General features: G+C 36.4%; 2 protein-coding genes across 2 annotated transcripts; both read right to left on the bottom strand.

Annotated features, from left to right (window-relative positions):
* Positions 1-833: 833 nt before the first annotated feature.
* On the bottom strand, positions 834-5,052 carry LOC135154879 (uncharacterized). Its single transcript, XM_064103101.1, has one exon. The coding sequence runs from the start codon at positions 4,086-4,088 to the stop codon at positions 2,526-2,528; it is 1,563 nt and encodes a 520-aa protein (XP_063959171.1). The 5' UTR covers positions 4,089-5,052; the 3' UTR covers positions 834-2,525.
* Positions 5,053-5,789: 737 nt separating this feature from the next.
* LOC135155232 (protein wech-like) lies at positions 5,790-22,657 on the bottom strand. Its single transcript, XM_064104138.1, has 2 exons — positions 22,623-22,657; positions 5,790-7,754 (listed from the first exon to the last, which is right to left on the bottom strand). The coding sequence occupies exons 1-2, from the start codon at positions 22,655-22,657 to the stop codon at positions 6,053-6,055; spliced, it is 1,737 nt and encodes a 578-aa protein (XP_063960208.1). The 3' UTR covers positions 5,790-6,052.
* Positions 22,658-25,384: the final 2,727 nt, after the last annotated feature.

The raw sequence follows: 25,384 nt of genomic DNA, 5'->3' as shown, positions 1-25,384 counted from the left end.
CTTAAAAATGAAATGTCAATATGTTTGGATAAGAGTTAAATGATTGCACGACAAGAAAGAATAATAGTACCTAAACTAGAAACAAAGTATTGTGATAGCGTGATAAGATGACTATTAAAGGAATAACTCGTGAAATATTCCTAATTTTTTTTTCAAAATCTGTATTTGTCCAGCCAAGAAAGATCTCTATAAAGGCCATACTGAGCACTTTTGGCAACAATCTTATAACTTATTTTCTTTCCCCCTTTATTTCATCCCACTTTTGTCCTTCTTTCTTTTTTCTTTTCATTTTTATTTCTCTTATTCATTGCTTTGGAAGCCCCATTACCTTCCTGATACATGTTTTATTATCTTTAAATTTTTTTATGACCATGCACCCCCTTGAATCCATTTATTTTTACCATTTCCATGTTTGTTCTACGTTTGCTCTCACTATTATTTCCCTTTTAAATCGTTTGTATTGAAATCAACTGCTTTTAAGATCGTCTAATTTCATTGGTATAGCGTTTTTACAAGCTTTTCTTTCGTCGGTCTCCTGTTAATAATAATACTTTTTATAAATGCTATATAAAATGACAAAAAAAAACAAATACAACAGTTGGTTAAAATTTTATACAAAACTGCACGAAATGGACACCACTTGTAATATATATATATATATATATATATATATATAGGCTATATAGGCTATATATATATATATAGGATATATATATATAATGGGACTTTAGCATGTTCTTGAACACATAAATGGAAGGGCACTGTTTACATTTTCCATCTAGTTTTATGACTGAATGAATGAATGAGACCAAATAATATACAATGCAAATAATTTTTTTTTCTTTCTATTTTCTGTTTGGTGAAATGACTGCGGAAATAGAAAGGTTTTAGTGGTATGTATAACTTCTGTTCAACTTTTTTCTTACAATATGAACACACTTAGTGTTTTACATGTGATCAAGTATAAAACACAAAAACAAAAAACAAGAATTGAATTGTGGTTCTTATGATTTCTATTTGTATTGACATCGAATTCGATATGTATGTTTGTTGTCATCGCTCATTGATGTCTATTTATGCTAGTGATAATATTGAAAAAAAAAAGGAATATGTAATGAAAATTATTATGAACAAACTGGTATATGCGTCCAAATCATGAACATACCATAGCATCCAAGTAGGGTATATAACACCAACAGAAGTAATCTACAAATAATATACACCATCATTCTATTCGGTTTAACTTTCGCCAGGATTTTCCAACATCTGATTTTTTGCCGCATTGATCTAATATTGGTCGATTGATTGTTTTTAATTGTATTAAATTGTTATTGCGATTAATCATTGCTTTAGATTTTTTTATTTTGTGAGTCTTAAATTTTACCTCATTCCATTTCCCTGAAGATTCCTGACCCACCCCCAAGATACGCACACACATACAATTACAATTACATAAAACTATTAGGACTTGTATTTATTAATCCCCATTCTCAACAAAGATTTTTTTCTTCCGTAGGCCTACTATAGGGCACCAGACTCATTACTGGTCACGTTGTCAACATCAGTCGTTTATGTCATAGAATATTCTTCATTAAGGAAGTAAACATTGGATATGAAATATAGGTTTTAGTCATTTCTGAATAATCAATGTAATCTGCTGTTTCACTTTTCAATTTTGCTTGGTGTCATTTACATGTATTTATGCTTGTACATATTTTTTTAAATAAGGGTATGCAAAATGATATTTTAATGGAAAGAAAATGCAACATCAAACAGTCACTTTGTTAAATTAATTTCTACTTAAATGGAGTTTCAAGGAAAGCCCTCAAATTGTATTCTTTTAAGAATGGTAAAGATAGACGTGGTGAAATCTACGTACACATGCATGAAACTATGTTAAACAAGATACAGATGGGGTGCAGCTTTGGACAGAGCTTCCTAATCAAGGTATCGTTAGATATATTGCTTTTGATTAAAAAATGAAAGATGTAAAAACGAGAAAACAGAAAAAACGGTTCATTCTTCCGTTTGACTTTTTTTTACATATTATAATTTTTATTTTTTCCTTTTGAAAACACAAAATTGAATTGAAAGTTTCGTTTCCTCTTTTTGTTTCGCGTTCACGAAACATAACATTGAATTGAAATCTCTTTTTCCCTTTTTCTGTTTCACCTTCACGAAACAGAAAATTGAGCGCGCCTCCTCGTTTCCCTTTTCCTTTCGAAATCAGAAACACGAATAATCTAACAGTACCTTGATTCTTCTTCAACTGAAGTTTAATTCTTTTTCAACCTTTGCAGAGTCTCATATTTCAATTACTCTCCTCTGTATGTAATAACAATTGTATATTATGTACTTTTGCCTTTTACTATTCTATTGTTTACATTATTTTTTATCGAATGGAATTAATTAAGTTTCTTGACATGAATGAAACATAAATACCAAGATTAGCATTGAAACTGGTGAATTTAAGAATTTGTAAAGTAGGAAATTGATTGGCTCTTGAAGGTCGAAACATAATATTCTTACGAGGTAACTTTACTAGTAACTAGGTTGAATACATAGAGCCTATTAGGTGTACAGAAAGCTATCTCTCCTGATTGAAACTGTTGAAGGTAATACCAATGCCTATCAGGTTTTTCAATCTTGTAATCAGATATAAGACTCCTAATGTGTTTGAGCTCACCGGTATACTCATCGATATTGAGCAGACCTTCCTCGAATCTTACAGAGGAAATCAGGATTGTATTGTCCTTACTCACAGCGGCAAAGAGGCGTATTTCCAGAGGTTTACGTAATAATTGATACATTATAACACCCTTTTTATTAATACGTGCTATCTGAGTGTCATCCTGCTTAACGATCAATGAATCACCATAACATGTGATTTGCTTTGGTTCATACCCATCGCATGGTATCACCCTCATAGCCTTGCCACCTGATGGTGAGAATACCTGGATCTTCTTAGCTTTCCTGTAGCTAACATAGATCAGATCATTGCTGTCAACGGCGAGACCACCTGTTCCACCTTCACTCTTACCTAGAGTATCGAATGTCACATCCTGTCTCTCTTTATATGATGTGTACAGTGACATATTATTATATCTATCGCGTACAGCATAACAACCATCAGAGAGGTATCCTACGTCCACGATCCATACGTCTTTGATCACTGCCTCCTGAAGCTGACAATTAGGAGAGAAGATATAGATTCCCCCTTCGCTATAACCAACTGCTACCATACCATTATTGGTAGCAGCTATGCCATTCATAGCGTCCTTCTTTGAGAGTGCTGCATTGCATTTCGGCTTACATTTCACAAACCTCAGTTCCCCCATTGATAATGTATCAGGATCGCAGCTTGGTGTAAACGTCAGTTCCTCTGCATGATCGCCGACATCAATAGCAACCATCTTCTTTGGATTATCCCTATCTAATACATTATTCAATTCAAAAGACAATGAATCACAAATTGCTGCAGCATCTCCTTCTATTCGGCCTTTCAAACTATTACTCAACAAATCACTCGCACTCTCAATACTCTTAACTAACCTTTGATTATCAATTTTCATATTATATAAACTCCTAACTATTTTTTCTTTCTGATCATCGAGTTGCTTGTTCAAGGTAGCATTCCTCTCTGTTATTTTATTGATAGCTTCTTCGCAAATCCTGTTGTTTTTTGCCTTTTCCCCATCAATGTGACAGTTGACGCGTTTGATTTGATGATCAATACAAGTCATGTGATTCTTGACTGTTTTAGTTTCAGTTTTACCACGTGACTGTAGGGTCTCACCTCTATTTTTGATGGAGGCGGTGTACTCCCCGGCATCTTTAACACAATGGCCTTTCTCCGGAGTGTGGTAGAGCATGCGACATCTCATACAAATTAGCTTCTTACAAGTCGTGCATACATCAGTGCATTCATACTTCTCAGTTTTATGTATCTTTTCTCGACAATATAACTTCTTCTCTAAGACTACGTTACCCTCCCTGATGTCCTCAACACTCACTACTTTGTGTTTAAGATTAGGGTTCCAGTTGTTATGATCTTGCAGACATGCGTTACACATATTCTTTATGACCATACATCTCGAGCCTTACAATCCATTTTATTTTCCTATTTCCACGTCTGCTCATCGTTCGCTCTCTCAGTATATTTTTTTCATGAAAATCGTTTGGATTGAAATTAATTGCTTTATGATTGTCTAAGTTTCAATAAAAGCCTTGTTTTTCGTCGGTCAATAATGCTAATAATGATAATAATAACGTCATTTAAAGCTCTACACAAAAACAACAATTGGTCAAAAATAAAACCACACGATATTAACACCAATTGTAATAAAAAACACATAGAGGGAAGGGCACTGTTTAAGTTTATCAGGTAATGTATTCCATTATTATCCATACATTAGTCTAAATGAAACGTTTTACAAATCGTAATGAATTCGAGAAATTAGTTTTATGATTGAATGATAAATGAGATCAAACAAGATCATGAAGATACAATGCAACTAGCATTGCTGATTTATTCTACTTTTGCTTGGCGAAATGACTCCGGAAATAGCAAGGGTAAGTGAAATGCATCACGGTAGCCTACCTTCAGTCAACCTCGTGTTTTACTTGTGATCAAGAATGAACAATACACTTTCAAAAAAAACAAACTTATTTTTACATGATAAACAATGTTCTCATTCGATTGGGCAAATGAACCGAATATATGTGATGAAATCAATTATACAGCGTATAACAGTAAAGAAATTCAATAAATGTTATTAACAATAAGACGAAATATGTATATATAATTGTAGGCCTATGTATCACTATTGGTCCTTTCATTCTACAGCTCTAAACAAAATGATTGGACATTTCCTTTTTTACATTTTGATGAAGGTTATTCCCAATTCGCGATGACATGAATTGAACTGAGGTTCTTATGATTTCTATTTGTATTGATATCGAATTTTCAAAAGTCTTTTACATGTATCTGTACTATACACACTAAGAAATAAAGGTTCAAAATTGGACCCCGAAAGGTTGATGCAAAATCAGCACCCTATGGGTTTAAAAATTGAACCCTGCGGTTGGGGTTCATTTTTGCACCCTGCGGGTTCAAAACTGCATCCCTAGGGGTTCAATTTAAAATTTAGGGGTGCAGTTTTGAACCCGCAGGGTGCAAAAGTGAACCCCAACCGCAGGGTTCAATTTTTGAACCCCAAATCAGGGGTTCAATTTTTGAACCCATAGGATGCTGATTTTGCATCAACCTTTCGGGGTTCAATTTTGAACCTTTATTTCTTAGTGTGTAGGGTACCAGACTCATTACTGGTTTCGTTGTCAACAACAGTCGTTTATGTCATAGAATATTCATTTATACTTCATCCAAAAAGTAAACTTTGGTTTAATATGAAATGTAGGTTTGAATCTTTTCCGAATAATCAATGTAATCTACTGTGTTTACTTGTGAATATTTATTTGGTGTCATATACATGTGCTTATGTTTGAACATATTTCTTTCTATTAAAATATGATGATATTTTGGAGGAAAAAAGGCAACATTAAACAGTCTCTTTGTTCAAATAATTTCTACTGAAAATGGAGATTCTAGTATAAAGCCATCGATCTTTTTTATTCTAAGAATGGTAAATATTGGAGCAGTATATAGAATCTAAGTATACCCTAACATGACGTGCCTGAAACTATGTTAGAAGTGATACAGTTTGGGCACAGGTTAGGATAGAGCTTGTTCAGTTGAAGTTTTTTTTTTTTTTTTTTTTTTTTTTGGGGGGGGGGTTTAACTTTTGCAGCGTCTCAAATGTAATTGTATTACTTTCCTCTGTATGTAATACCAAATATTTTTTTTTATCATTGTATATCATGTAATTCTGTATTTTACTATTCTATTACGTGATTTTTTGGCGAATGGAATGAATAAAATTTCTTGATTCTTGACAGTAATGGACTACCAATATTAATGTTGAAACTAGTGAATTAAATAATTTGTTATTAGTAAAAAGAGATTTGACTTTTAAACACTTCGGACATCATATTCTTACGAGGTAACTTTATTAGTCATTAGATTGAATATATAGAGCCTATCCGAAGTACAGAAAGCTATCTCTCCTGACTGGAACTGTCTAAGGTAATACCATTGCCTTTCCGGTTTCTCAATCTTGTAATCAGATATAAGACTCCTGATGTGTTTAAGTTCACCGGTGTACTCATCGATATTGAGCAGGCCGTCCTCGTGTCTTACATAGGCAATCAGGATTGTATTGTCTTTACTCACATCAGCAAAGAGGCTATTTTCCACTGGTTTCGTTAATTTATGCATTGCACCACCCTTTTTATCAATACGTATTATTGCATTCTTAAACTGCTTGACGATCAATGAATCACCATAACTTGTGATTTGCATAGGTTTATACCCATCGCATGGTATCTCCTTGATAGCCTTCCCACCTGATGGTGAGAATACCTGGATCTTCTTAGCTTTCCTGTAGCTAACATAGATCAGATCATTGCTGTCTACAGTGAGACCACCTGTCCCACCTTCACTATCATCTAGAGTATCGAATGATGCATCCTGCTTCTCTTCGTCTGATGTGTACAGGGATATCTTATTGCATGTATCACGTACAACATATCGATTATCAGAGAGGAATCCTACCTCACTTGTTTTGACATATTTGATGACTGTTTTCTGCAGCTGACCATCAGCAGAGAATATATCAATCCCTCCAATGCTATAACCAACAGCCATCATACCATTCTTTGAAGCCGTCATGCCATTCATACTATCTTTCTTTGTGAGTAATACATTGCATTTCGCGGGCTCGCAATTCACAAACCTCAGTTCCCCCAATGATAATGCATCAGGATCGCAGCTTGGTGTAAACGTCAGTTCCTCTGCATGATCACCTACATCAATAGCAACCTTTACCTTTGGATCATCTCTATCTAATACATTCTTCAATTCACCAGACAATGAATCACGAATTGCTACAACATCTCCTTCTAGTGGGGCTTTCAAAGTATTACTCAGCAAATCACTCGCACTCTCAATACTCTTAACCAACCTCTCATCATCAATGTTCATATTATTTAAACTCTTGCATAATTCTTCTCTCTGATCATCTAGTTGTCTTTTCAAGGTAGCATTCCTCTCTTTTATTTTCTTGATAGCATCTTCACAAAGCTTGTCAAGCTTCACATTTTCAGCATTAATGTGATCATGAACACGTTTGATTTGGTTATCAATACACGTCATATGATTCTTGACTGCTGTAGCTTTTGTCTTTCCTTGACCCTGAAGTAATTCAGAGCTCTTTTTGAAAGACGAATTGTACTCTCTTAAATCTTCCACATCGTGGCCTTTTTTCTCGTGGTAGAGCATGCGACATCTCATACAAATGAGCTTCTTACATGTCGTGCAGACATCAGAGCATTCACATTCATCTGATGTGTGCACTTCTTCTTTACAGTAAACCTTCTTCTTTAAGACTACCCTACCCTTCCTGATTTCTTCAACGCTCACTACTTTATGCTTGAGATGTGGTTTCCAGTTGTTATGATCTTGCAGACATGCGTTACACATATTTTTACCACATTCGCAACAGAATTGTGTGGCTCTTGATTGCTCTTCACACACGTCACAGAGCTGTTTACTATTCCTGACGTCATCAACAATTGACTTAACAGGTATATTAGTTTTAAGATTTGCAACATCACCATCTGTGACATTTGTTGTGTTTCTACATATTGGACATAATAAAGTATTCCTCTGTACAGAGAATGCTAGAATACCTTGAATACATTTTTGACAAAATGTGTGTGAACATGAAAGTTGTTTTGGATCGTTCAGCAAACCAAAACAAACGGGACACTTTAAACTTTGCAAAACAGTATGCTCAAGTGTCGCCATGATTTGTGCTACTACAATGTACGTAAGAGAAACCTACACTTATTTACAAAATCTGTATAATTTTTAGATATTTTCAACTCCAGTTTGCAGGTCAACCGTGTAATAAATAATACTGCAAAATGTGTATAAACCACAAATGTATTTTACCCACAATGGCAGCTCTGAATCACAGCAAAGGCCCTGACATGCCCAACGTGATTTATCTAGATCTCTCCCTTGACGCCATCTGTCACAATGCACCCTGACATAAAAGGAAGAAGAAGAAGAAAACTGCTTGATTTGACTTGAATATTGAAAAAGTATTGGGATATGACTGAGGTAAATGCAAACATAATGTTCTAGAATTGACTAGCTAAGTTGGAATATTTTTGTGTGGCGCTTTGAGACATTATAGACAACCCATCCACCAAACATTCAACGTTAGTCTTTCAAAACTATTCTCGAGCAAAGAGGTCTATAAAGATAGATATAACAAGCATAACGCTGAAATTTCATCAAAACTCAAAGTAGAATAAGAGTTTAAAATCATTTTCACTTTTTGCTTAAATTCACATAAGTAATTGGCATGTATCATTACCGACCAGCAAAATGGATGGTCTTAACTTGACATCACCCACCATCTATTTACTTTGTATTTTATTGCATGAAAAAAATGTTTAAGCCCTTCTTGATTACATGCATTTTTGGTAACATATTGTGATTCAATGAAGAGTTTCCTTATTGCAAGATTTCCAAAATATGAAGTATTCTATAATCCATATAACGAAACACCAATATTAAACAAATGTGTTACATCATCAGCTCTCTCATCTTCATATCACCTAAAATGTGCGTATAAGATTTTGGAGAACATTAAATAGATTTTAAAATGTTTTTTTTATCGTTCCCGAATTTGGTGAATTTGTAATGATCAATATCATGAATAAAAATACAAATGGCGCGTGGATGACGTCATTATGATTTAATGACCTCGGAGAGTTTGTCGCGATATGTTCATGGCAGTCTTCATAGATGTAGTAGAAAATTAAACTAGATTTTTATGGTCGATAGCATTGTGACAATTTTTTAGGAAAAAAAAAATGAATGATAAGGGTTAAATAACAGACCATTAAATAAATCAAGAAAAAAAGAGATAGTATACATGAAATGACATACGGTATTATATCAACAGCAATATAATATAGAGCTTGAAATATACAATATTTATTTAGAAGTAATCATACCAGTAGTGAAAGAATACAGGTAGAATGTCAGTGATCATTCCCTCAAGAACCACGCGATGTGGATGACGATGAGATCTATAGTATGTGGATAAAGTTCATTCTTGAGTTTTATCGCTGATAAAATGATATCATTAAAACGTTGATTTCTTGTTCATTATTGATTAAACATATCATCTGCCATATTTACTTCGAGAACAATATAGGCGATTTAATACATTTTGTGATGCAACTGTTGATTTATTATCTGCTACTATTGATATCCCTCCATGTGGGATCGCCCAAATATCTGCAAATATATGTATAAGATTCACATTCTATCCAAATGTGAACCAACAAAATGTGATTTAGATATAGCTAATGTAAAATATTAATCATGGAAAACCTAAGTTATTAAAGCAAACATATTTAACATTCACTTTCAGTTGATAGACCACCTGAAACATAAACAAAATAATTCTCACAAAACAACCTGAATTTTCAAATAGTAGGCAAAATTTCAACGATATCAACAAAATGAAGCACTTAGCAAATACTGGATTTGATTAAAAGTAGTCATACCGGTAGTGACACGTTGGAATGTTTTTGGTCGCTCCTGGAGGATGTGGATAAGCCAGGTCTTAATTTGTCTATGCATCATCACTGGAAAGGAAATGCCAAGAATGCAGTTTACATTGCTGAGAGATGTTCTGCTGTTGGTAGTAACAAAAATGGAAGGTTTTCTTAGCTTATAATCTAGTCATGTATAGGCAACAGAAAATCTGTAATACTAATAAACGTGTGTGATTGTCTGATCTGTCTACTGCGAAAAGCTACTAACGGTGGCTGTAGAGAAGACTCACAGATCGTTTATGATCGTTCATGGTGAGTGAAGACCAGAGCCACTCGCAGCATCAGACTCATATCAGCTAGCAAGATAACTGATGAATATATTTTTATACGTGTCTTGCGCCCTCTCTTGGATTAGATGTTACCAATTAAACTGGGCGTTGTGGCGTGCGCCTGGAATCCAAGCTGTGGGGAAGTTACAAATTGATGCAGAGGTTCGAGGTTCGAGCCCTGGTCACGTCTTTCGGATGGTGACGTTAAAGGTCGGTCAAAGACGTAAATAATCATATCTGATTGATACACGTCTGACAAAACTCAAATACACACACACACACACACACGGAGATAACATATGTTTTTTTTTTTTTTTCATATGAAAACGTCTCTACACAATTTGTACCGTGTTTACACTTAATCGGCAACTGGTTCTGAACCAAATGCCGATGCAGAATCGGCATTTGGATTGCGTTTACACGTTGTTACAGCTCGCGGTTCAGAACCGCGAGCCGATGCAAAAACCTGAAATGATACGCATACCTACAATATACGTCATAATAAAGACAACGCTGGATCAGTGCGCTTACAATTACGTCACAATGGTAAAGTAATTGAAATGCGCACAAATTGCCGGTGCAGAATCGGCTTTCTGTTTACACGTAGTAAAAAAGCCGATTCTGCATCGGCTCACGGTTCAGAACCTACTACTTTGGTGGTGCAAATTGCCGGTTCTGAACCGCGAGCCGATTCAAGTTGCTCGCGTTTACACGCTATGAAAAAGCCGATGCTGAATCGGCTCGCGGTTCAGAACCGCGAGCCGATTCAAATGCCGATTAAGTGTAAACACGGTATTGTAGACACACCTGTCTGCAGAGCCTCTTCGAATGCTACTGACGCGACTCGGGACACGACGCGCGGTCTGACACGTCACAGAAAAAAAAAGGCTCGGACTGATCCATTCGGATATGAGGGGTATAAAAGTACGCAGTCCGGAGAGAAAATTACTGCGCGCCTCAATTACGTTCGCTGCACGGAAATGCATGTTATTTTACATTGTAAATAATGTACAGTGTATGTATATAGATAGTAACAATGCTCTGAACCGCCATCTCGTTTATTTATTATGACTGGAGAAGTGTGTTTATGTAAACATGTGTTGGGATGCATATCCATACCCACCGCTCTGCTTCGGTACCCGGCCCGGGGCCCCAGCCCGGCTGGACGTGAACGTGCATATACACCCAGTCATATAGGGCCTACGCCGGTTTATAAGACAACTTACTATCTACCGTAGACAAAATGGAACGATCCTAGTACTAACACACAACGTCTTCGTGTAGAATTTGACACAGGGAGCGATTAGGCATGCCTTCAAAATTTTCAATAAAACTTAATTTCTTTTTGGAATTATTCAAAATGATTCCCTGTGTGATTCGTAAGGTATATTTAATTCAGTTCCTCAGAAAAAAAACAATGCAACTCACCAATAAAATTCGACAAAGCTCCCCAAAGCTCGGGCTGCAGCATAAGGTTCGATCACCGAGCTGCAACACGCGTATTATGCATGGGTTGTCCTTGGCAACCACGGGTACGGGTTTACTCTGACCGGGCAAAATGTCAACATTTTGAAACGAACAAAGAGATTGGATTAAAAAATGACGGTACTTTTTTTGAACTAATCAAAATGGATGTTATATCCAGTGGCGGATCCAGGGGGTGGCGCAGGGGGCGCGCCCCGCCCCCCCCCCCCTAATATTTGAGCGGCGCCGAATATAGGAAAGAAAAGAAAAGGCGCCGCTTAAAAAAATTATACACTGATATAATATTAGCAACAGTAAGGAAAGACTATCCCCCAGCAAAAAACTACCCTTTTCCCAACAACTTCGCCGGTTAAAAATAATCAGCAGTGCGCTGCCTGCATATAACTGGCGCCAATCAAGAATAATCAGCGCCACCTTAATCTAAATCGGCGCCGGACAATAATAATCAGCGCCATTTGGTTATAAATCGGCGCCGGTACAGAAAAATCGACGCTGCCTGAGTTCTTAACCGGCGCCGATCAAGGATAATCAGCGCCACCTAAATCTAAATCGGCGCCGGACAAGAATAATCAGCGCCATCTGGTTATAAATCGGCGCTGCCAGAGTCTTAACCGGCGCCAATCAAGAATAATCAGCTCCACCTAAATCTAAATCGGCGCCGGGCAAGAATAAACGGCGCCATCTCGTTATAAATCGGCGCCGGTAAAGAAAAATCGGCGCTGCCTGGGTTCGTAACCGGCGCCGATCAAGGATAATCAGCGCCACCTATATCTAAATCGGGGCTGGTCAAGAATAATCAGCGCCATCTGGTTATAAATCGGCGCTGCCTGAGTCTTAACCGGCGCCGCGATCAAGAATAATCAGATCCACCTAAATCTAAATCGGCGCCGGACAAGAATAATCAGCACCACCTGGTTAAAAATCGGCGCCAGTCAAGAATGATCGGCGCCTCCTGGTTCTAAATCGGCGCCAGTCAATAATATGAATTGCGGCTGCCTGAATCTTACGTGACGTCGGTAAAAATAATCAGCACTACTTGTTCTAAATCGGCGCCGGTCAAAAATAATCAGCGTCCCCTGGTTCCAATAAATAGGCGCCGGTAGAATAATGAAGAAGGGCCTATTGCCAACCAAATCTAGATCGGCGCCGGTCAAGAATGATCAGTGGCACCTGGTTATACATTTTATTGTTGAATGGTCATAACAAAGCTTATCGCATGCCCTTACAGAGTGGACTGGGGCGGGGCAGTTGCCCACAGAATGACAGATGTCATGAAATCTTTAATTTATTTCAAAAATCCCAGAATCATACAAAAGCGTAGAGCAAATCCTTTAATTTTGATCTTATTTTCCAATGCTTTAATAAAAAGAAGGTCGGTCACTTTTCTTCTTTACACATTCCACATTGTGCTACCTCTATGGCCTTTAGTTTAAGACAGCTACTATAGTGTTGTGTAAGATGATTCGATATTTTAGCCCAAAACTTTGCTAAAACCCGTTACTAGTACCAGGAGTGTATAATTACGCAACCAGTCGTATATTGAGATTGAGCTACACAACTCGTTCTTTATTTAAAATCGTGCTTAAATTATCCGCTTCTCAGATTGGAATATAAAAATTTTCAGCTCGCGCTTCGCGCTCGCATCATTTCTGTAGCAAAACCCCATACTTTCCATGATTAAATAGGTGAATAGAATGTCCCTTTTTCAGGACTAAATGTCAAAAGAACTCCCGCTTCGATTTGCAATAATCTTTTGCTGGATATAATCTTGTTCTTTATTACAAACCTCCATTAAACTGTCATTTTTTTCAAATCGAAATATCAAAATTTTAAGTTCGCGCTTCGGGCTCGCATCTATTGTTTTTTTAGATACCCATCTTAATCATTGGTACCAAAAATGCATAGAATATCAAGCTTTCTGGTCAGAATATAAAGAAATTTCAGCTCGCCCTCGGCACTCGCATTATCTGTGTAGTGAGATATGTATCCTCCTCATGAGTTACTACAAACAGTCCTAAACAGGCACCTTTTTCCTGTTTTCAGGTCAGTATACTAAAAATTTCAGCTCGCGCTTCGCGCTCGCATTAATTTGTTGGTGAGATATGTGTTTCTATCTCATGAGTCATATAAATATATATATATGTGTGTGTGTTTGTGTGAGTTTGTTTGTTTTGTGTGATATCGAGCGCCTTTGGAAAGTTGATTCATGATTTGCCCCCCAAATCTTAAAGAAAGGATCGACGCCCCTGTGTATATATATATACATATAGTAAAAAAAACTTGTATCTCTATTAATATACAACAGTATTGGCCTCATCGCAATAAAAGGGTTATTACACGAGATTTTGAAATCGCACATAACATGCATAATTTGTGTTACTTTTTGCTTGTTTCTTTCTTTAATAAGTTTTTCAATCTCTCTCTATACATGTTTTTAGAAAGATTATATGTTTAAATTGATGTATATTTCTGTTATAATGAGATATGTTTAAGTGGACTTCAGGGAATGGTCGTACGCAGCAAGGGGGAAGGAGGGGGGGGGGCACATTCGCGATCTGCTGTTGTGAAAAACAATTTTTTTCCCCTTAACATTTCATGAAGACTATGAAAAATGTGCAAATGTGAGATGTGCACCAAATTTTCGAGTCTTGCCCCCCCCCCGGAAATATTATCTGCGTGTGATCATGCAAAAAGGCATGACTGAAAATCCTACATTTTAAAAAGAGCATTTGACAGGGTCAGACTTTACCCCTTTTTCAACATTTTCTTTTATGGCGCCGGTGAAGTGCAAAAATATGTGCGCCGCTCGGCAGTGCGCCCCCCCCCCCCTTTCGCCAAAAGCTGGATCCGCCTATGATATCATTGTAATCATAGTGATCTGAACTTTCAGATGATGTTTCACTTTCTTACTTGGCTTGATTTGGCGCGAAGTTACCAGAGCAAAAGATGTCCTTGATTTGTAGCCCTCTCTCACACAAAATTGGGGGAAACTTGAAAAATGTAAGTCTAAAATTACGGTATCTTAAATTCTACATATTTGATATGATTAATATGATAATAAAGCTGAAAATCTAAATTTTCTAGATCTGCTTCACTCTTTGATATTGACTCAATATTAAAAAAACGACAACGAGTTGAAGTGCGAAAACAACGGATTTTTGCACGTTTTTTGTTGCAAAATCTGAGTGGAAATCAGAGTGATGGCAAGTGCGTCTCAAGAAAATGTCAAACATGAAAGCGGTCCAGTCCCAGGGACAGTAGAACAATACCAACAAAATGTGCCATGGTGTGATCATCAGGTTGTTGGTAAGAATGTATTGGGGAACACAAGGAAAAGCATTAGCAGTAAAGCTAAAACGTCAAGTCCCTACACGAACCATTGCATTAGAGTCACAACTATCACTATCTTAGATGAGCAAGCAAGAGGCCAGGCATATCATGACGGTTTCAGGACATAAAAGTGAGAGCAGTCTTAAACATTAATATCGAGTTTACGAAGGACATAAACCACCAATGAGCTTATGCTTGTCATAGAATAGTCTGTTAAAGGTTAGGCTTTCTAGTCCTAGTAGTACAAGGTCTAAAGTTAGTGCCAGATTTGGTCCTGGTCCTGGATCTGGTTAAGCAAAAGAAAGATCAGGACCACCAAGTACAGTCACCAGGCCACCACCTAGTCCTGTTTCATCTCATCCACCACCAGATTCTGCACCTGACGTTATTAGTCAGCCTCAGGATCTACAGAGATCCACATTGGGTCCTGGACCAAGTCCTGGTTCGACAACAGAGAGCTCAGCCTCAGGAAAACCTTGATCAATCAGTAGGCTGCCATCTGGTCCTGTTATATCTCATTCCTAAATTTGTGCATCTGATGTTACGGCTCAGAATCAACATGGATCTCAGTCAGCCCTGTGTCCTGGACCTGGACCGGACTCACAGTCCTAACCTCAAATGAACTTTGTATCAAACAATTAGGATGTGGACCAGAAAAGGGTAGAACAGTAACACTTTAAACATATAACAAGTAGGCAATACTGCATCGTACCCTATGTAATTATGTTGCGTTCGTGTTTGTTGTTATTACGTTGAACAGTCGGAACGGTTGGAATTTCATTGGGATGTAGACTACCGCTATGACTGTTTTCCTTATCGATGCTTTTGGCTTTATCTCTGTTGGAATTGGAATTTTTGCAAGGAATTGATCTGGTAAGTACATTCTATATTTTGTTAGTGGATCTAGATCTAGTGGATCTAGATCTAGTTTCATCTAGGCCTAGGTCTAGTTTCTCTACAAATTAGAGTCTAGATAAAGAATCTCCATCACTTCAGGCTATCTAATATAAAATATATTGAATGGTTGGGTATGTAAAATAGACATTCTTTGGACCGCCTAAAGGATTTATATTTTCCCTCGTGTTCATATTTTCTCTCAGCGCTGCGCGCTTCAGGGAAAAAATAACCCCTCGGGAAAATATGAATCCGGCGGTCCAAAGAATGTTTATATTACACACCCCATCAGTCAATATCTGAATAACTTTGATACATTGTCCCGCCTTTGAAATTATAAAATACATACTAAGGAATTTTCAAATTAGGTTGATTATGACTACAAATAGACAAATGATTTTTTTTCCACAGTTGAAAATACAATTATTTAGAAAATAGGGCCTATGCCAGGGTGTAATTACCCGAAATTAAAAAAATCTTTGATTAAAAACATATAGTACAACAAATATTGCTTTTGTGAGAGAATTAAACCTGCAAGATGAGTATTCGTTTAACTGCACTTTTGAAGGAATAAACTAATAATAAATTCCTACTACACGTGGATAGGGAATTCTTAACATCTGGACCATATAGCTTTGTGAGCCACCAGCGTGCGAGGGTTGTAAAAGTCCATATTAAATGCTTGACTTATGTGTTGGATATGGATACCATTATGTTGTGGAAACATAGTGAAAATGTGGGCAAGTAACATTCCGGCACGAGATAAAAAGGGAAGTTTGAAGGAAATGGATATCATCAACAACCAGACATTGCAGTTCAATATGGTTAGGGTAACCAAAGCAACTAGCAAAAATAGAAAATTGCCTTTTTTACAACAGAAGAACTTAATATGTGACATTCCTTGATATTGTCCAAAGAAAATTGCAACACGACACATCAGGTAGGAAAAGACTATTGTGCAAAATGCACATTATTTTGTCAGGTTCAATGTATTCATTATAGTGTAGTTTATATTTCGAGAAAATGATCTGATGTGTTTCAAGTTGACTTTTAACGAACATCCCTATGATCCTAGTAGACACCTTTGTTTAAAAAAAGTATTGTCAAGTTTTATTCTTAAATCACAGTTACCATTATCCTTCCTCCCTTTGAAATGTTTATCATATGTTTCCATTCAGTGATAGCATATTACCTCGAAACCCACTAGATCGTTTTGAAAGTGTAGGAGTCCTTCCTAGGATATCAATATCACGATGGGATAGACAAATACTTGTGTCATCCGCAAAAAATATGTAATTTAATGTGTTTAGCACCATGTACATGCCGTTGATATTAATCAGAAATAAAAATGGACCAAAAATAGAACCCTGTGGTACTTCCCATAAAAAAATAGTATACCACATTTAGAAAAGTTAAGGGATGTGTGCTGTCTTCTATTTGAATGATAACTTTTAAACCAATTTAGCGCAATTTTGCCCCTATCTCTATCCTAATCCAACCATTTGTCTACCCCCCCGGGCTTTGCCCAAACGGAAGCGTTGGAACCCTTTTTCACCGAGTTTTGAATGTATGTTTAACCTTTTCAACAGCAGAATCAAAGAGTCATTAGTCTAAATCGGCTTATAACCACTTGGCCTACAGTCAGTTGGCAATATGGTCTAACATCGTTTGGTTTAATATCTCAAATGACAAAATGACGAACAAGACTACCAACTGTGGTAAAAAAAAACAAAAAAAAAAAACAATGGACCAAAGTTAATGATTTGTGCATCGTATTTGTATTAGACAAATTTGATTTTATTTTAGACCATTTGATGATTAGTAAGAATCGGAATTAGACCAACTAAGGATGGGGTTCCAGTCAACAATTAAGAGACAAACAGACGCTCCTAACGCACCATTTCGTCAAAACCTGGAGGGTCTTTGGACGAAACGGTGGTAGTAGTAGTAGTAGTAGTAGTAGTAGTAGTAGTAGAAGTAGTAGTAGTAGTAGTAGTAGTAGTAGTAGTATTAGTAGAAGTAATAGTAGTATTAGAAGCAATGGTAATATCATTTGATGTTAATGTTAGTTTTTTGCTGAAGTAGTATTAATACTATTAATAGTAGAAGTAGTAGCAGTTGTAGCATTAATATCATTATTATTATTATTATCATTAGTAGTAGTAGTAGTAGTAGTAGTAGTAGTGATTCCAAAATAGTCCTAAAGAGTAGTACAATTTAATTTGAAATATTTAGTATCTTGATACATGTATATTCACGATGAATGATTTATGTTTGGGAATCCCCACCTTATAACGGATGTTGCAACATTTTGTAGCAAGAGGTTCCGTTGGTTATCATTATAATTGGGGATGGGTCGATTTATTCTTTTTTAGTGTTTTCATGTCATAATGAGTCAATTCTTATTGAACATCATTTGAAGTTGTAATATATTTATCATACAACGCAATGAATTGTGTAATGAAATTCTTGTACTTTTCTTTTGTCCTACCAGCTACCTGTATACGGTAAACGAGTAAAGTTTAACATCATTTGTGTCGTGTAGAAAGTGCTTATATTGTGCAAACGACTGTTCAGTTTGTGTATACTGATTGACGGATACATGATCTAAAAACAAACAAACACACGAACAAATACAAACAATTGGGTGGAGAGAAAAGCTAAGAAAGGCAACTAAAAATCGAGATGGTAAATTCATGAATTCATTTCAGACTACAGGTCCAGATTATAGTCCAAATGTAGAAAAACAAGAATTAAGTTCATGAAAAAACAGTGTAAAATTTCATTTAGACTTCGTACAGAATATGTCTCTTTGACTGCCTATAAATCAGATACAAAGTATATGTACAAGACTTCGAAAAACATTTCTAAAGGGTCGATAGAAAAATGTAAGTCATAAATACTATAATATCTTTCGTTATTATGTCTACTTAACTAGATTTTAAACACATCTAAGCTCCACCCACTTCTTTACATGATTTATGAATAGTTTGGTAATGTATTCAAAACTTTCAGCATCATTGAAATACTATGATGCATCAGACTATTAAGCCTATTCTATGAAGTTCAAATGAATATTATTTTTTTAAGTTAAGTAGTACAGTCTACCGTCAAGTGTATTTATACAACCGTTAAAATGTATACAGGGAAGTTTTTGATCGCGCACTCTGTTGGTCAAAATATTGGCGATAGAATCTTTGCATTATAGTTTTCATGAATGTAATTATGGTCATTACAGGGTGTCAAAAGTGATTCCAACAACTGCTCAAAACGTCCGATTTTCAGCTAAAAATTAAGGAAATATAAGAACACAAAAATAAGCTTGCGCTTTCATTATTCATTTGGGCCTTATGGAATACCTTATGTTGTTTGTAAGAATAAAGCCAAGATTTACCTAAGATTTTAGTTAGGAATATCCTTCACCCTCTCCCCCAGAAAAGAATAATAATATTTAATATATAATATTAAAGAAAATAAAACAAGTAAAACATAAAACAATATGAAAAATAATCGTTTTTTAGAATCCGATCGGAAAGAATTCGGATGAGAAAATTGTTTTGTATATATTTGCTGGAAAGCCCGGTGGAGGTGTTGTGTCGCCCTAAAGCTCAAGTTCGCAGTGATGTATATGCGACCCTCTGATAACAAAGTTAGTGTCTGAACCTTAGTGCTGTGGTATCAACATCATTAATGACATTCTTTTCTCATTTAAATTCTTTAAATGAAATCACGTTTTACTTCCTTGGCTGTACTAACAAGTTTAATTCTTTCATCGACAGATTTTCATAAATTTTTATTTTGGAACTAGTACTCTCTTTCTTTACCAATTAAAAATAATGTTATGATATCCCCAGGCTTGGTAGACTTCATTTCTAGTGTGATCGTTTGCGAACTTACCAATTATGTTTCTTTGTGTCCTCCTGCGTGAGCCGGAGTACATTGTCCAGTCGTCTCACAACTGCACCAATTAGAGGTTAGCCTACGTTTAATGTAATAGATGTTAGAAACAGCGCCAATTCGAATCTATTACTCTTTTGTCGTTAGTTTTTCGTTCGGGATCTCACAGCCGCCGAAGAAATAGTAGGTTTGGCTTGAGTATTGACCAGCGTCATCAATAGTCTATATTTAAACTTACGACGTTGGGATCTCATCTCGGGTTTGTCTGCGTCCAACTGACTAGATTCAACCTCTCCCTACTAAATGTTTCCTATAAATAAGTGGGCTACATGTTCTGCTATCAGTGGGATCAGTGCTGACTTTATAGATTTAATGCTTCCTGAATCAGCACTGTGTAGCCGCAATCACAGCCTAATTCCTCACGCACTTTCTTTTTATTCGGATTCGTTAACTAGCAGCGCAACGCAAGTCATGTAGTCTTTTTTGTAAGTTCTTTTTTCGGTAACCGTGAAGGAAGACAAAGAAGAGTCTTGGGTGTATTGCAGAGTCACCCTCTGGAGACCAGCAACAACATGATTGATGCTGCTGAGAAGGGCTATCATCCTTTTTTCATTTATCAATTTCAATTGTATTACAGTAGTTTATATGTAATGTTAATCGGAAAAGAATTGAATTAAATTCAAAATTATATGGCCTGATAGATGATTTGGAAGTAGGCCTACCGGTAGTTGAAGGGCTAAAGTAGGGAGTTTCGATTTTACGACGCACGACGAATTCAAGAACATAAATGTATTGTGAAACACCATTCATGACAATGATGTCTCGGTCGAAATTGTTGAATGAAACAAAAAAGTTTCGTCCTGGATTCTGGACAAACGACATAACTTGCATTTTTTTTTCAAATTTCAATATCTTCTTCTTCTTCTCCTTCTTTCGCTTCTTCTTCTTTTGCTTCTTCTTCTTCTTCCTCTGATGGGTGGTGGAAATCAACAACAGTCAGCTGTACAAAGACCTTCCAACCATTTGATGGAAATTTTTATAGACTTCACAGTGTTCTTAAATCCGTCCCCATTCCAGTTGCGAAAGCTTCTAAGTGTTCTTGTATGTACGATGAAAAGTCTATCCTGTCAGCTTTGGTCCTTGTTCTCGACATCATCAGTAATTACAAACATGCAAATAATGAGGTGAATATCTCGACTCGGTGTCAAAAATATACCTGCAATGCTTGTCACTGCTTAGACCAAGGAGTTACTGGTAACTCCTTGCTTATAGTTCTAAAAGGTACATTTTCGTTGGAATTTTTTTTTGCAAAGTTCCTTGATTTGATCCATAACAAAACCTTTTTTTAGTGGTTAGTTTTCGGCGAAGAAACTAGAAAGAGTGATGTGATTAGCAGAGAACTTCTTTAAATTTTCGACAGTGAGATTGGAGGATTTGAAATTATAAAATGTGAAACGCATGGCATAGACACGCCAGCACAACATGCTTCTTTGATTTTAAATCATTCAGAAATCTGCCTCGCTGTTGAATGATGCATGTGCAATGCCGATATTGATTTCAAAGCATTTTGTTGTCCTGCTCCCAACAAGTTTTGTAATGTATTAATATCTGTCCGGTATTTCAGAAAATAACAATACATGTGCAGTGTCATGCTGAGGATATACGAATATTATATTAGCGTTTTCACTGTATTTCATGAAAGCTGATATGATAATTTGTTAGGAGCGAGAGTGAAATATAAATTGTCACAAATGATAATCAGATGATATTGAAGTATCACTTGAAATGATAATTTAAATACCTCAAAAAGAAATCGTCATTTTAAACTTCGTATTCTTTACCTTCCTTCGAAATTGGCGGTAGGTGAGGAAGGGGTAGGGTGTTTGTATATACTTTCGTATCAATCTCAAGAAAAAATCATTAAGAATGTGAACTATCTCCTCCCGCCAATTCGTAATCGGATCGGTTCCAAATTTGAAGGGGTATGAAAGGCTGAAAATGACAAATGCCCTTAATATTAACGGAGAAGGATTAGACAAGTAAAACACTTAAAATTTCATTAAAATCCGGTAAAAGTAAACAATCCTACATAACTTTATTGTACACTTCTGAAATTTCCGTAAAAACAAATTTATGCGTGATTTCCTAGATATGCAACAGTATTTACCATTTAGATAATCATTTTAAATCGCAAATTATTTAATTTTACATACAATTCTCTGAAATAATTATCTTTTGGAAGAAAGTCTGGCAAATGATGACGTTAACATTAATGAGTCTATCTCATTTTTATATTATTGAACGAGACCATGTGAATAATCGTAATTTCACTCAATAAATTATAAACGAACAAGTCGGGACAGAACATCATTTGGTAGCTAATTGCATATTCATTAAGACATGAGCAGAACTGTTTCACCAGAACAATGTAATATTGCTAATGTCATAATTATCTTTGTCATTCGTCGTCTAATTCTCATACTTGTTAGAGTTGTTGTATTTTGTTTGCATTAATCTGCCTATTTAAATTATATTACTCTCGGCCTGGATAACCGTTCAACATTGTTTTATGCAAAAATTTAACTACTCAGAACGTTTTAAAAAATCCATGATTTGTAACTGTCATTGAGAGGAAACTATTTTGGTTGGCTTCCTTCCTGCTTTCGCTTACCAGAACGGAAGTTATGTTTAATGTTCACAACGCTTTTAACATAACAGTAGGCCACCTGACCTGGCATCCTGCCAAAACGTGAAAAAAAGAAGTTCCAGCTCCTTGTATAGCTGAATAAAATTGACATCCCATCTCTGTCCCCTACCCCCCCCCCCCCCCCTCATCCCGCTCCTCATTCCTTGCGGAAACATTATGCCAGGCCTATACACTACACAACATCGGCTCGCACTATATCAGCTCCCCCCACCCCACAGAACAAGAAAAATTACAAGTAATATTTTCAATATCACAGTTACTGCCATAAACGTGAAAACCATCACCTATCATCTTCTTCATCTACCACTGCCACCACCATCGCAACGATACTATAAGTAACATTATCACCATATCCTCGATCAATTCCATCGCAATGATACCATCATCAATATCACCACGAGTTGAATTATCATCTCCATCATCACCACCATCGTCACTGTCATCTTCATCATCATCATTACCATCAGCAACATCACCACCATCTTTTCAATCACCTCCATCACCATCATTACCATCATCAACATCAGAACCATTTCATTATCATCTACATTATCACCATTACCATCATCCTCACTATCACCCCAATCACCACCATTGTTATCATCATCACCACGACTATCGACACTACCACTATTATCTTTATACTTATTATCATTACCACCATTACTACACTGCAAAAACACCTATGTTGATTAAACACCAGCCCGGTATCTATATCGGACCACAGCAGAGAAGCGTTGAAGCAACGTACACCAGTTCAGAATCAAACACTAATTGGTGTTGCTTAAATGCTAAATTGGTATTAGCCTAACGCCAAAACGGTGTTGTTTCAACACCTCTCTGGTGTGGACCGACATAGATACCAGGAAGGTGTTACAATAACACCAGCGTTTTAGCAGTGTTCAACTCTTGCCATCGAGTCCCTCAGCATGGTCCCCATTATAAACACCGTCTCTAATATCACAATTATCAGAACCATTTTCATGTCCACCATCCACATACATGACATACATAATTATACATAGCTCTGAACATCACGCACGTTCAGCATCTTGACATAACATCACTACGACAAAATAGATAATCAATCCTCATCTTTCGTTCCAGCTACACTTTGTAAATGAATGCGAATGCGAAGTTTCTCAGAAGGAACAAACGATTTATTATCTAAGAAAAAAGTGGAATAGAAACCTAAGTATGCAAGTAAACAAATCACGTGCAAGTACTGGGAAATACAAACTGTGGACCCCCAGGGCTCCATTCTTTCCCCTCTGTTTTGTATTCTGTATATCAGCGACTTGCATAGATAATCGAATTTATCATCATTTAAAATGCATGAAGATGAAAGTAATCTTCTTTCACACATCACCTTTCTTTTTCAGTTACCTTATACCTCGTCGAATTTGGATAGGTTACACAGAGTTACACCAGGTAGCTAGATTATTACTTTTTACAAGTTTATATATAAACAAGGCGTCATTGATATCTGATTTTGGTAATACATTTAAGGTACATTTCCTATCTATATACACTCAAATAATGAGATATACTCTGTATTATTTCTAGCCTGTTTGAATTAACCTTATTCTAGCGTTGGAAAAGAGCGCGGCATATCAGATAGCTGCTCTTCTTAAAACAGAGGCTATATGTATTATGATTCATTTAAAAAACGACACGGATCAATCTTTTATAACATTTTTAAAATGCACACATTCGTTAGTTGAATCCTTTATGTATCACTTTAACAATCAATAATTACCCATCGTCCTTAGCAATATATTTCGAGTAAATAATGAATTCCTCCAATGCAACGTTTGCCGCCTTGAGTTACCTCAAATTCCAACATAATGATTTTTTTTTTACAGCTCATAAAAAATCATTCTATTCCTTCGAATTTAGACACATTTCACTTTAAAGTTGAATTAAGAAGGGGGTGAGTTTCCATAAATATAGGTTCTACATACAATATATAGTATATATAAGTTGTTCAAACACATAGCATGTCACAATAATCCTCTGCCTTCTCGATATTTTGCTTTGAAAGTCTATGAAATTAGCCACCTGTCAGAGCCCGAGAGACGAGTGTACAGAAAAGTCACTCGGAGTGTGACGTCACCGGGGGGAATTTAGTATAAGAGGTGCCTGAATGTCATACAGAAATGCTATGCAGAGAGAGAAAGATATTTTACAATTTTTTTTCAAAGCAACTCAAATCAAACAAATAGGACTGATATGTACAAATCTTTACTTTCCCTGTATAAAAAACAGTATGAATAACCACCATGAACTCTTCAATCATGATGTAAGATAGCAAACAGTGAGTTATTGAATGATATTTTCACTATTTCTCATTTATTTTATCACGATGTTCAATCAAGTGAGTAGCTGGAAAGTAATTCCGGCGGCTAGCTCAGCGCGCGCTGAACGCATAATACTAGTACACACAACACCCAGGCATTGAGTGTACTGTTATGGTCTGGTATGTCGACTTAGTTCATGGCCGGCCGTGCAGCGATCCCCTGGCGTTTTTTCTTCTTTTCTTTTGTCTTTGACTCCACTTTTATATCCTCTGGATCATTTCCACTCATAGCTCATTCCACAGAACAATCTTGAACCAAACGTATAGTATTCTTTCTCGGCCTTCTGAGTTGTTTTCTATATTTAATTACGCTAGGGGTCACCGTCACACATACAAACGCAATTCGGAAGTGAGTTGAAGACAGAAAGATATATAGTAATTAGTATACATCTCTATGGTTGAAGACAACAAGAACGGTACGGTAGCTCGACAGCTAGCTGCGCCGGAGCGGGCGGCCGGTCGGCACAAAGCAATTCCGCAACCAACTGTGTTTTTTTGCAAGAGCCGCGTCACACGCGGATAAATATGTCATAATTGGGACCTTTCGCAATCCTCACGGACGCTAATATTAGGGTCCCCTAACACAAAAGTTAACGCTTAATCATACACTTGATTTTTAAGATTGAATGTGCATTATAGTCAATAGAATCAAACGTAGAAAACTGCTCTACAATCAATGCTAAACTT

The sequence above is a fragment of the Lytechinus pictus genome, chromosome 8 (assembly GCF_037042905.1).
Source record: "Lytechinus pictus isolate F3 Inbred chromosome 8, Lp3.0, whole genome shotgun sequence".
Lineage (NCBI taxonomy): Eukaryota > Metazoa > Echinodermata > Echinoidea > Temnopleuroida > Toxopneustidae > Lytechinus > Lytechinus pictus.
This window is presented reverse-complemented; position numbering and strand designations above follow the sequence as displayed.